Source organism: Haliotis rufescens, unplaced genomic scaffold (assembly GCF_023055435.1).
Source record: "Haliotis rufescens isolate VD_foot unplaced genomic scaffold, xgHalRufe1.0.p SCAF_7, whole genome shotgun sequence".
NCBI lineage: Eukaryota > Metazoa > Mollusca > Gastropoda > Lepetellida > Haliotidae > Haliotis > Haliotis rufescens.
The window spans coordinates 33,091,369-33,105,538 of record NW_025964361.1 but is presented as its reverse complement, the minus strand read 5'-3'; the positions used below and the strand labels follow the sequence as shown (position 1 = coordinate 33,105,538).

The following is a 14,170-nucleotide window of genomic DNA, read 5'->3' as shown; positions in this document are numbered from 1 at the left end:
TCAAGAGTTTCTAGGTAGAAAATTGTCGCGAAAACACGGCAAACTTAAGGTCCAAACCACAGCTATGATACCCGTGTTAAATACATCACCATCGAATAACTATTCCCTGTGTTGTACAAACCATTTCCCACTTGGTTTTGGTTTTTGGTTTGTTGTTTAATGCCGCACTCAGCAATATTCCAGCTATATGACGGCGGTCTGTAAAAAATCGTATCTGGACCAGACAATCCAGTGATTAATATCATGAGCATCGATCCACGCAATTGGGATACGATGACATGCATCAACCAAGTCAGCGAGCCTGACCACCCGTTCCCGTTAGTCGCCTCTTACGACAAGCATAGTCTCCTTTTACGGCAGGGTGGTCGGGTAGCCTAGTGGTTAAAGCGTTCGCTCGTCACGCCGAAGACCCGGGTTCGATTCCCGACATGGGTACAATGTGTGAAGCCCATTTCTGGTGTCCCCCGCCGTGATATTGCTGGAATATTGCTCAAAGCGGCGTAAAACTATACTCACTCACTCACTCCTTTTACGGCAAGCATGGGTTGCTGAAGACCTATTCTGCCCCGGATCTTCACGGGTCCCCTCCTCGGTAAATTCAAAACCTGAATGACAGAAATTGTCAGTATCACTTTTCTGGTGAAACCGTTTCCATTCAATTTGGGAGTGAAAGGCAAAATAGTGATGAAAATTATATGAATGGATCACTTAAAATCAGTGATGATATCAGGTGTTCTCGAAAACGGTAAGAGTGTCCTGCTCCACCGATGAACGGTTATTGTGTTATAACGAAGGTAATGAATTGGTAGCGTGGTTTTCTGAGTTTAGAATCTCTAAGAATATAACGAAATACGATATACAAGTTTTCTATAAAGAGTTTTTAATTATTTAAGGAGCCGCCGTTTGTACAACGGAACCGAGACACCGGGGACTTTGAGGGGCATCTGATTGACATCATTAAAGAAGTCAGTAAACTACTCCAGTTTGAGTACAACGTTTCCTTGGTACCTGATGGAAAGTTTGGCAGCAAGAAGCCGTATGGCTGGACAGGCATGGTCAGACAACTCTTAGACGATGTAAGCAACATCTACGTCGGTTCGTGACTCGCATCGGCAATTGTTAGCCATAGAGCAACGGAAACTTGTAACGAGGTCAAATAACTGTACAGTAGTTACGTCTTTTCATATCTTTTATGTTGTGAGGGCGGTGGGGTAGCCTAGTGGTTAAAGCGTTCGCTGGTCACGCCGAAGGCACGGGTTCGATTCCTCACATTTCTGGTTTCTCCAACTTTGATATTGCTGGAATATTGATAAAACCATACTCACTGACTCTTATGTTGTCAGTCACCTTCAGCATCTCGTGTGTGTTTCGAGTGAAGGTTTATGAATTTGTCACTTCTATCCAGGTTTCTTCTTTATTTGTATGCAGCTTTTAGCAATATTCCAGCAATATAACGGCCTGTGTCACCAGAAATGAGCTTCACATGTTTTACACATGTGAGGAATCGAACCCGGGCCTTCGGAGTGACGAGCGAATGCTTTAACCACTGGGCGACAAAGATTCGAAAATAAATACCCCTACTTATAAAACATCCATATAATAATTTTTGCATCGCTGAAAAAGAAAAGAGGAAAATACTATTGAAGAGACCTCAAAACAGCTACATTATTCATCACTGTTAAGTTACAGACATGACACCAGGTGCTCGCTGTGAGCATGTTCTGCTCTCACTGAAGTACCGACCGTGTGCGATAAGGCAATTGATGTTTATTTTATATTGTACACGTAACATTCGGTAATAATGTTAATATTTGTTTTAAGTTATTCTGGAAACATCCTTCTTAAATAAATCTTTAAAATGAGATTATGACTTAGTAATGAATATACTTCTTGACTAGACAAAACAGCACGATTCCGGACTATTTGAGGTTAATCTTGATCCACCATTATTAAACAGTTCACATGTATTCTTAATTGATATAATGACCGCAATAAGCAATACCCTATTGTAATTTCAGGAAGCTGACGTGGCTCTTGCTCCGTTCCAAGTCACGCCGTCTAGATCAGAAGTTGTTGATTTCACAAAGCCGTTCATGACGAAAGGGACTACCGTCGTAATAAAGAAACCAGATGAGACAGGTCTGAAAGTATTCCAGTTCCTGTCCCCTTTCACTGATCAGGTGTGGATCGCCATCTTCTTCTCCTTCCTCATCGTCAGCTTGGTGCTCTTCAGCGTCAGTAGGGTTAACTCTGACCGACAACAGAAGTACACCTACAACCTGAGGGAAAGCTTCTGGTACATCTGGGGCACGTTGTTGAGGGGAAGCTTAGTCGGAGCTCCTCATGCAATCTCAAGTCGTATTGTGGCCAGTGCGTGGTGGTTCTTCTGTCTCATCCTGATATCCTTGTACACAGCCAATCTGGCAGCCTTTCTGACAATTACCAATTCCAATGTTGGTATCAACTCAGCTGCTGATTTAGCAAACCAAGACTATTATGAATACGGTACCGTGGACGGTAGCCAAATTGAGTACTTCTTTAGACATACTAAAATGACGGATTATCAGAAAATGTGGGCACATATGTCCGCGCTACGCCCACAGTCGATTGTCAGAAGAGTCGAAGATGGATTTGAAAGGGTCAACTCTGGTCGGTATGCGTTCATATGGGATTCACCTACAATAACCCATGAGATATCTGGAGACTGTAACCTGATGCAGATCGGCCACCCGTTTGATCTGAAAGGGTATGGGATAGCATACACGAAGAATGCGCAGTTTGGTGAAGCTATTACCTTGGCGATACTTCGACTCATTGATGAGGGTGTCATGTACGGCATTGAACGAAAGTAAGTATTGTGTGTTATTAGGTGCTGATCATCTCATATTCTTCGAGGACTGGGGAAGGTGGTGGGGAGTTCGGTGAATTTAGTGAATTAAAAATATTTCTCCTGACTTTACTGGGAGAAATAATTTTGAGGTTTTGCAATAAAAGAAATTCTTGGCTAGAATTCTTGAAGTCCTGAAAAGAGAGTCATGAATTCTTTTACATTCTACGGCTTTCAGAGTAGGAATGTGCTGATGGTTTAAGCAATGGCTTATTCTGTCCCTCCCTAGAATATGACATTATAATGTTAGTCCACTCAAAATTTCATCAATGATTCTTAGTTAAAATTGAAATTAATATTCATAAAATGCGAGACTAAGTTTAACTAAAGTTTTATTAAACAAATTGAAATTCAATTACAATTGGTTTTTTCATTCGTGACATTGAGAAGTTTGAACCTACTGTTACTGTAATATTAACCGCAGGGCAAAATAAAGCATACATTTGAAAATTGGATTTGACCAAAACATTACAGAGATGTCGAAAGATAACGACAGTTGCCGAAACACAGCAAACATTAGGTCAAAACACAACCATGGTGCCCGTATCAGATCCATCACCATCGAATAACAATTTCTAGTTTGTTTCATATTTAGCCACCATCAAACATGGGTGTATAGTTTCTTTTGCCCGGTAGCGTATTTTACTCGTACCACGTCGCACAGGTTCAGCTTCACGAAACCTGTACACATTCATGGTTGAAATGGTTGAATTCATAACTGTAATGTTTGTCTGTATTGCGCTGATCATGTTCGTATCTGTCTCGACTTGCGCCCAATTAAAATTAAATGGACAAGGTCGTATGACAATTCTTGCCTTGTACCCTCAAGATAGACCAACATTTAGTCCCAGAAATAAAGATCTCTTAATCGCAAATATATATATCTACAAAATATGATATATAACCCAAGAACTGAGGCAACTAGACTCGCCAAATCATTCTAGAGTTGAGTTGGAAGTACATTTCAATTTATTTTTTGCGGTCTGGGAGACCATGACTACGCATGTTGTCATAATATTACTATACCGATATGAATTTCAGTTATAACAGCAGATTAAAATAGATAAAACAGATTATAGCTGGGATAATAAGCGAAACCTCTGGCTGCAACAATTCGAAATGTCTTTTGAGACGATTTAATTTTATGGCTGAATCCTTGTACTATGCTCTGATATAGAATAGAAAGATAATTTTGTGTCCCCAGGAATCCGAGTTGATAGGCTGTCATTTGATTTTATTTAAGATCAATATCTATGACCACTTCTATTTGTTTGTTTGTTTGTTTAGTTGTTGTTGTTGTTTTGATGTGTGTGTGTGTGTTTCAAACCTTTGGTCGGTGGTCGAAAAGAAAATATAATCAGACTCTTCTATTAGTATTTTTGGTAAGAATATAGGGTTGATAGGATAAGGAAAAATAAAAATACGAATTCTTTAATTTACTTTGGGCATTTTTGTGTGAAATGTGATTGTTATAACATGTATAGCGTTCACACAGGAACAAAGTCACACATGCACAGCCGCGATCCTATATATAGCACTTCCACAAACAACTAGAGGTCAGTGTGAGCTATACCACTTATCTCAGTCATGCTCGGAAACAATTTGTGTATTTTTTTAATTTATAAACGATATAACATTTTTTTTAAAACACACGTTAAACCGAAACATCCACATTCCTGATTCTTAAGGTCGCGGATCCGTAAGCTAATTAATAAGAACCGTGGTGTTGTGTATTGATGAATTGATATTCATTTTAACCATTAACCACATTTGTAAAGTGAATGTGAGTGTGTAAGTAAATCCAGGCATTTTGTTCGATTTTCCTCTGCGTATGAATGCTCGATAAAAATAATTTCTCAATCCCAAATTTGAAACCTCTTAGGATAATTTCTAATAACCTTTGTATTTTACAATGTTGATGAACATGTGTTTTCAGATTTGCGGGTATTAGTGAGTATTTGATGCCCGGAAATCTCCATATTGGAAATCTCCAGTTAACACCATTTAAGTGCCGTCGGTTCCAAATGACATTGCCTGGCATTGAATACTCATTAAAACCTGAAAACTGGAAACACATGAAGTTCATCTCCCAAATAACGCTTCTGTTTCAGATGGTGGAGACCCCAGTTCTGCCCTGACGCCCGGGCCAGCGCCAAGACCAAGTCCCTGGACGTGGAGAACGTGGCGGGCATGTTCCTTGTGCTCGCTGGCGGGGTCGGGATCTCCGGGATGCTCTGCTTTGTCAAGTTCTGTATTTCCAGGCCAAGAATGAAAAAGGTTATGTCTCATTCAGTCAATAACAATAATAATAAAAGTAACACTCATAGTAGTTCCCTATACGAATATATAGCACCATGCACCTACGTCAAGTGAACCCGTGAAGATCCGTGTAGGAACTGATCTTCAGCAACTCATCATGTCCTAAGAGGCGACTAACGGGATCGGGTGGTCAGGCTCGCTGACTTGCTTGATGCATGTCATCATATCCCAATTGCGTTGATCGAGACTCACGGTGTCAACCGTTTGATTATCTAGTCCAGATCTGAAGTGAGTCAGTGAGTAGTGATTAACACCACCGTCAGCATAATCTCAGCACTATCAGGGACCAATAATGGGCTTCGACCAATGCACCCACGTAGGGGATCAAATCCGGGGCTTCGGCGTGACGAGCGAACTGTTTCAACACAAGGCTTCGACAATAGTTTTGAATCCAGATAAAGAATAATATTCTGCTCCATCGATCACTTGATTGTCTGGTTTGTTTTCTGGCCGTCGTCGCATGCCAGAAGTATTGCTGTGCGGCGTCAGGCAATACATACTTACTTTATATGCAAATTGTGTGAATGGCGGGTGCTTTTGTTAGGGCAGTACATGCTTACCCTGTTCGCGAACACCTTGTGTCATCACTGATTCAATGGTCCATTCATAGTATTGTCATATTGTCATAGTCATCTAAACCAACTGGAATCTGTTTCGGCGGATAACCAAGAGTGATTTGTCTCTTGCATTGACGTAAATATATGAAATCGCTTCCAACATAAGTCCTCCTCAGTTAGGTCATATGAATTAGTCCCTCTTTGTGTCTGAACATGGGCCATAATAACACCATTGGCAACTATCGTCTTTCATCTCCAGTATAATGATCCAGCCTCACCTATCACCAGTGAAGGTTACAATTAAGTACCGTTTGGCTCCACAGGTCATCGGTGTCAATGTAGTCCTGTGGAGATATTCCCTTGTTATACTGATATGATCATCAATTCATTTAAATGACAACATTTTCCTTCTGTAGCACATAGGCGACGGTGTGATCTGATTCAACATTTCGATTCCCTGCACAGCCATTATGTGTGAATCAGGTTTTCACGTTTGGCTGGTTTATTGCAAAAGCGGAATAAAATCACTCACTCACTCACTCATTCACTCCGTGGGGCATTCACGCTGTTACAGAACAGAACTTTATTTACGCCCAGGACGAGATAAAGGCGACAAAACCTTTTCCATATTTGAAAGAAATCTCCGACTATATTAGGGTCATGTGTTTATGAATCACTATCAAACAGTGATGACACCTGGTGTTCAGGAAAAGGTGAGCTAATGAATCTAAACAGGGATCAATTTCCATACACGTCATGGCAAATAAGACATGGGGCATGTGATTGGCCCCCTTTTGACCCACACGATCTGTATAATTTATGAAATTTGCAAAACCTTTAAAAATCGTGATAAAAGTTACCAGATGTGTTCATTTGATAGAATATTAGATTTTGTTCATGTCAACACTTGTATGTTTTGAACTTTACCCACGTCAGGCCTAAGACCCGGGTTCGATTCCGGCTTCGCCCATTTCTGGTGTCCCCTGCCGTGATATTGATGAAATATTGCTAAAAGAGACGTAAAACCATACTCATTCTCTCACTCACTTTTGTTTACAGACAAAGACAGCTACCTACCACGATGACATGGACAAGGATGAGTCGATCGTGAATGACGTGTACGACAGAAATACGGAGATACAGGTCTATGCCAATCATTCTGGGACGAACGGCAGAGGCGAAGCTTACGTTTCCTAGCACAGGCACCAGTGTTTAGGTCCAATTTTGATAGGGGAACCACACCCGTGGCTCGTGTTCGCTATGCGAACTGATGGTTAGTGATTGTGAACACTGGAGTTGAGTGTCAGAAGCTCAGTTTTCACTGTCACAAGGTTTTTTGCATAGTGCTATTGAACCCATTCGAGAATGTGACAGAGAGGTCTTGACCTAAATGAAGATCAAGGTCAAGCTCAGGTGAAAATTAATGGGTGAAGGTGAAGGTCAACCTGATAAAAACATTTAGCCGAATCCACGGTTATGATTGGAAAAAGACAATATCTTAAGAATCCAATTGAGAATGTGCCATTGTACAATTTGTACAAGCTAAACCCTGTCCAAGTGGAAGCTGAAGACTGCATGTCAAAACTCATGTGTCTGCGCGCATATGTGGCTATTATTTTCAATACATTGGAACATAATTGCCAAATATCTATTAACAATTTCGATAATTTCACAGCCTTGTAAAGGTATAAAATAACAATGTTTATGGACAATCTCTTTCATTCGTATCGTGCATGTGAAAATGAATGAATGTTCTGCCAAAACACAGCACAAATATGTGTTGATTGTTATGAAAGTACACAACATGCGTTTATACATCTGCTGTATTTATGAGCCTTTGCGTCTATATTCCATGTACATAAGCCGTGATGACTGCAACATTTAATCCTTTTCTACAAATGGTCAATCGTGTTGTGAATGTTAATGTGTCTGACTACAGGAAGTTGAATCATTGTTGGAACCGTATGAAACCATTCTAAGTAAAACCCTGTTAATCAACACTGTATTGTTCCCAGTGAAATACTCCTGATTAAGATCTTAAGATCAACTGTATGACGTATTATACCTTTGTGTTTGTGTATATATTGGGAGCATGTATGATCCAGTCGCAACAATTCGCTGTGCCGAGTTGCGTCCCTTTTGTACACCAGAAATATACGATCGTGGGTTCGAATCCCAGATTCGCCCTGAATTTGTTTCTAGGTTTGTCAGCACCATATCCGTGCTAAAAGACACTCCAGGCTTTCCTCCCACATTAAGCTGCCACGCCATGATATAACTGTAAAATTGTTCAAGCGGCACTGTATATATGTAGGCGTCCCCATCATTAATCGTCCGGATTTGGGGGTTTCTGGACTAACGAGGTCCGTGTTAAAAGGGTTTCACTGTGGCACTATTTGTAACAATAAGGAGACCCAAAATAAACTGCTGGGCAAAAGAAGGTACGTACACTTAAAATAGATTTGACCATAACAGTACAAAACGTTGAACACAGGCTGAAACAGTCGTCGAAACACTCCTTTCTTTAGCCCGACAGTTTAGTCGACTTGTTTCACAAGGTCGTACCAGTGATTGGGACCCTGTGGTCCGGCCTTAATCATTATTCCACTGTAATTATGACAAGAATCTGCTGGTCTGTTCTCATAGTCATACTGATGTAATTAACAAAACTGAATGAACTCTGCAATTGAATGTTTAATATTGTCATGAAGCTTTACAGTTTTGAACACTAAAGACATTTACTGTATCTTTTGTCATTTTGTTCATAAGACGCGTACGTGTCTCCCCTGGGGATTCCGGGTCAAAATAGATCCCTGCTAAAATATGCTTGTCTCCCAGTTGGGAGTCCGGGTTAGAATAGGTCCCAATTAACCTGTACTTGTCTCCCAGTTGAGAGTCCGGGTCAGAATAGGTCCCCATTAACCTGTACTTGTCTCCCAGTTGAGAGTCCGGGTCAGAATAGGTCCCCATTAACCTATACTTGTCTCCCAGTTGAGAGTCCGGGTCAGAATAGGTCCCCATTAACCTGTACTTGTCTGCCAGTTGGGAGTCCGGGTTAGAATAGGTCCCCATTAACCTGTAGCGTGGCATAGTACCTTGACTTACTCCCAGCACCCGGCATGTAGCTTGAACATCACAGACTGCGGAACATCACAAATGCAACAAACAAACAAAACGGATAAACGTTCCTTCCACGGTTGAAAGAAAGTTGACCACCTTTCTATGACAGGCAGGTATGCCTTTATTTTATATGTAAATGTTCTCTACGTTCAACTTGGTTGAAGACCAATAGGAGTGAGCGATCAAGTTTGATTGTTTATCAGTTTGATATTAAAGCGTATGGGGTTATTGTGAAGTGAAAGTGAAATTTAATCGTTTATCATTTGGCGAAACCCACAAGCACGTGTTTGGTGCTATAAGACCCATTAATATCATGTCGAATCTTGGATTCAAACCCACGATCAGAGGACCCTGGTACGACTATGGGACATAACAGCGAATTGCATCGACCTCTTCTTATAGAACGATCATTGAATAAAAAACACGTTTTAAACACTGGATAACGAATATTGCTCTCTTAAAAGAGGTTCATGTGTACATGGCGTATGAACATGATAACTTGAGATTTGTTCTGATACAAAGAACACAATGTGAAGAGATGACAGATGCAAGATGTAATATGGACATTTGCGGAGAGACAGCGATATGAATAGACATACTTTCACGCACAGTATCGCCCTTTGATTAAACAGCTATTTACTTAAATAGTACTAAGCAATGTGTATGGATATTCAAGCATATTCCGCTGCATTAAGTGCGCATCATGCCAAAACAAAAGAAATGGCTTATAAAATCACAGACCGACGATTGTGTGAATTATATTTCTGCTTTTCGATAATATCAATACATGATTACAAATCCCAATAAAACGGACTCAGTCAAAAAATCCATTAACGATGTCTACTGCCCCCCAAAACACAGACAACAAAGGCAAACGTGAAACTGATACTACTCCTGAAGGTTAAACAACAAAACCCTTTCTACAAATGGGATATTCCATTAAAAGACGTCCGATGTGATATGCAGTCATCAGAGCCGTCGAATGATGATCCTCAGCGTGCATGGCTACCCCGCTGTGACACCCGATGTAGAGATTACATCGTTAGATGGCATGGGACGCTGAGCGCTCGCAGACAAATTCACCCTGGCCCAAAATCAATAGGCACTGGGGCAAGACCCAACTAAGCCCCATTGTTTTGCAATCAATACTTGGTCATATTACTAATGAACACGTTACTCCCCATTTCATGTCAATATTTGGCAACGACATTATTTTTTTGTTCTGAAGTATCATTGGGTATTTCCAAGGCTGTGGTCATAAATTCAACATGAAAATGCTTTTTATCACTTAATGGGTGTCGGTGGGGTATGATTTTATAGATAACAAAGTAGTTTAATCCCCAGTTAAAAAGTAATTCCTCTAAAAGGCTGTGTCCGTGAGCCACGAGACATTGACCCGAGACAAATGCCTAAGGTATGAGGTGAGGTGAGGTGAAATTGTGTTTAACGTCGCGTCCAAGATTATTGCACTTATATAGCGACGTGCATGCATGTGTGTGTGTGTGTGTGGCTGCTTGTACTAGTCCGGACTGATGCCGATTTATAGTGCTAGCCCACTGAGATACAATGCCGCAGTTTAACATAGATACCCCATTCAGACACAGTATACTGACTCCGAGCCGACCAGTCCTTGTTTTAGCCCCTTATTGCCGAGCGCCAGACAGTGTAACAACAAGTACCATCTTTTAACGTCTTTTGGTATGACGCGGCCGGGGATCGAACCCCGGACCTTCCGATCTCCGGGCGGACGCTCTACCACTAGACCACGGAGGCGGTACCCTAAGGTATGAAATAACTTGATTGCATTAAGCATAAACTGCACAGTGTTGATGTAGTGAAGAGCGTGGCCATCATGAATGTACCTTGGTGAATTAGTGAGGCAGCCTGGTTCAAATGAAATGGTCTTGTGTACAATTACAAGTGAAAAGTTTCTTGTTTGAATTGACATAATTCAAATGTGAATGTGAGGAATGAATGTAACCAGTGAATGATTGACTGACATTGACAGGTAATGTTTGTGGGATGAGTGTGATCAGTAAATAATTGACGGACATTGGCAGGTAATTTTTTATGCAATAATTATATCCAGTAAATGGTGGACTCCGGTAGGGCAGGAAAGTAAAACTTAATATTTTCGAGAACACCTGGTGTCATCAGTTATTTTCAGTTGTCCATTCACATAACTTCCACAGCTATTGTGGAACCCTTTTGTGATAATCGAGACTGGCTATTCTCTGGAGTTGACTCTTTATATTTGCTGTTTGTGGGATGAATGTAACCAGTGAATAATTGACTGAGATTGATATGTAATGATTGTGAGATGAGTGTAACCAGTGAATGATTGACTGAAATGTACATGCATAATAAGCGAAATCAGTTGATAAATTAACGAAAGCGTCTAGTGCATACATTGTCGACGCTTTACACGTACCTACCAGTGAGTGAGTGAGAAGTGAGTGAGTGAGGTTTTACGCCGCTTTTAGCAATGTTCCAGCAATATCACTGCGGGGAACATCAGAAATGGGCTTCCCACGACGTATGATCCATGTAGGGAATCGAACTCGAGCCTTCAGCGTGACAAGCAAACGCTATAACCAAAAGGCTACCCCACCACCCACTAACTTAAACAGGACATTTGGTTGATCCTGCTTCACAAGTACATGTATGATTCACTTAGAGAAAACGAATCTGTTAACACTATGAGTGGGTCATTGGTCTCGAGTGCCCCCGAGCGCTGGGTTCCCTACCCGTGCCAGGATCCGCCCATATACAACTGTTTCAAAATACACAGCACAAAACAAACATTGACTCCTCGGACAAGGTGACATCACTGTACCGATGTTCATATTTTCACATTGGTCTAGCATTCGTTGTATAAATAAAAGCGACAATCCCCTTCAATATTCATATCAATCGATTCCCACTGTGTTATAAGCACGTGTTTATGAATCACTTTCAAATAGTGGTGATACCAGGTTAGACTAACATTTAGTCTCTGAAATCTTATATTACACAATATCCTTCTTGACTCTAAAAATGAAAAAAACATTTCCCTTTGCTTATTTCAGATCATTTGGAATAGAGCTAGCTTGAGCTGGCTGGGCTTGCTTTTGTATGCATTTCTAGATTTATATTCCACGGTCATGGTGCAAGACTAATACCAAGTGTCCGCGATAAGGTGGCACATGCCACAAACACATACACAGGCAAGTCAATCGTTCGCCTTAAAAACACGGGGACATCTGGCACAAGTCAAAACAAGAACTTTTTGTCACAGATACGTCAAATTTGGAAATGTCCTGCACTGGCTACCATAAAAAAATTGAAAGTAATTGTCCAATGGGTCGTCCTCCAAATGGATTTGGGGCGGTCGGGTGGCCTAGTGGTTAAAACGTTCGCTCGTCACGCCGAAGCCCCGGTTCGATTCCCAAAATGGGTACAATGTGTGGAGCCAATTTCTGGTGTCCCCCGCCGTTATATTGCTTGAATATTGCTAAAAGCGGCGTAAAACCATATTCACCCACTCACCCAAATGGATTGAGACTATTTGTACATGATGTGTGTGTGTGAAGTAGAAATTACGTTACAGTTGGGCCATATTTGAGGTGCACATGCCATGTAATGTTCTCAGCCAAAACTGTGATGTGTGGTCAATGATACAGGTTTGCATAGCATTACCCAGACCCACCCAAACCCACTCACTCACTCACAATCATTTCCGCCATGTTGCTGCTACTGTTTAGCTCTAATTCAAGCATTATGTGTACTGCACAAACTCAGCACATGAGATTATAAATGATCGCACGGTGTAGTTGTAATTCAAGAACACGTATATTGTGCAGAAGGTAGACGTGGTTGATATGTTGCTCTGAAACAAGGTACAGAACAGATCCTATTGTTACTGTAGGCCATACTCAAATATAATATGACCACTACCATATTCGAAATGTTGTAAATTTGTGCCGGAAAATTTATTGATTTTCAAAGATAAGATGTCTCAGATACCAAACAACAGTTGTGTATTGTGCGAAAAAATTGTCTTATTTTTAAAAATATTAAATCAAATTATATTTTTTTTAAATAACCATGCAGAAATATTCTTTAAGCGCTGACAATCCACCAATAGAGTTAAGATTTCTGGAAACAATATCGCTACCTCTTCAATTGAAAATCAAACATATGATAAAATCAACTGAGATGTATAGTTGTTTTGTTTTATTTGATGTATTTGATACGGGTATCATAATTTGGGACCTTAAGTTTGCATTTTTTCGGCGACCGTTTTCAGCCCAGTAACGTTTTGATAACGTTTGATTTTTTTTGGTCAAATACGGTATTCAAGTGTATTCTTTCTTTTGCCCGGCAGTTACATGGAGTATTGCTGAGCGAGGCGTTAAACAAGAAACCAAAAGAAGCAATTATTATTCTACCTTCACATATTGCTATCACATATTATTTTATTTCAGGTGTGCAATATACTTTTCCGGTTGAAAATAGATTTCACATTAAAATATTGAGTTAATTATTTCTGAAATAAAGCAATTCATCTCTAATCCAGACACTTTAACACCCGTAGGGCTGTACTCGTGTATAACACCCGTAGGGCTGTACTCGTGTATAACACCCGTAGGGCTGTACTCGTGTATATCACCCGTATGGCTGTACTCGTGTATATCACCCGTAGGGCTGTACTCGTGTATATCACCCGTAGGGCTGTACTCGTGTATAACACCCGTAGGGCTGTACTCGTGTATAACACCCGTAGGGCTGTACTCGTGTATAACACCCGTATGGCTGTACTCGTGTATATCACCCGTAGGGCTGTACTCGTGTATAACACCCGTAGGGCTGTACTCGTGTATAACACCCGTAGGGCTGTACTCGTGTATAACACCCGTATGGCTGTACTCGTGTATAACACCCGTAGGGCTGTACTCGTGTATAACACCCGTAGGGCTGTACTCGTGTATAACACCCGTAGGGCTGTACTCGTGTATAACACCCATAGGGCTGTACTTGTGTATAACACCCGTAGGGCTGTACTTGTGTATAACACCCGTAGGGCTGTACTCGTGTATAACACCCGTAGGGCTGTACTCGTGTATAACACCCGTAGGGCTGTACTCGTGTATATCACTCGTAGGGCTGTACTCGTGTACAACACCCGTAGGGCTGTACTTGTGTATGACATATAACAAATAAGTAACCATATCGTTTATGTCTCTTGGTCACGTTCCTGGATATACCTTTTTTATCTGTTAGATCACAAACGTCTGCAAGAAATATC

General features: G+C 40.9%; 1 protein-coding gene across 3 annotated transcripts in view; it reads left to right on the top strand.

Moving 5' to 3' along the window:
• The window catches only part of LOC124146014 (glutamate receptor 1-like), a 36,589-nt gene extending 27,263 nt beyond the window's left edge, over positions 1 to 9,326 (top strand). For 2 of the 3 annotated variants that reach the window (XM_046516030.2, XM_046516029.2), the window contains 4 exons: positions 894 to 1,076; positions 2,019 to 2,848; positions 4,999 to 5,164; positions 6,823 to 9,326. In XM_046516030.2, the coding sequence (XP_046371986.1) occupies positions 894 to 1,076; positions 2,019 to 2,848; positions 4,999 to 5,164; positions 6,823 to 6,960 (1,317 nt within the window). In that variant the 3' untranslated portion in view covers positions 6,961 to 9,326. The remainder of the gene's footprint in view (positions 1 to 893; positions 1,077 to 2,018; positions 2,849 to 4,998; positions 5,165 to 6,822) is intronic. The other variant, XR_007218979.1, reaches the window with a different exon arrangement.
• The last annotated feature ends 4,844 nt before the right edge of the window (positions 9,327 to 14,170 follow it).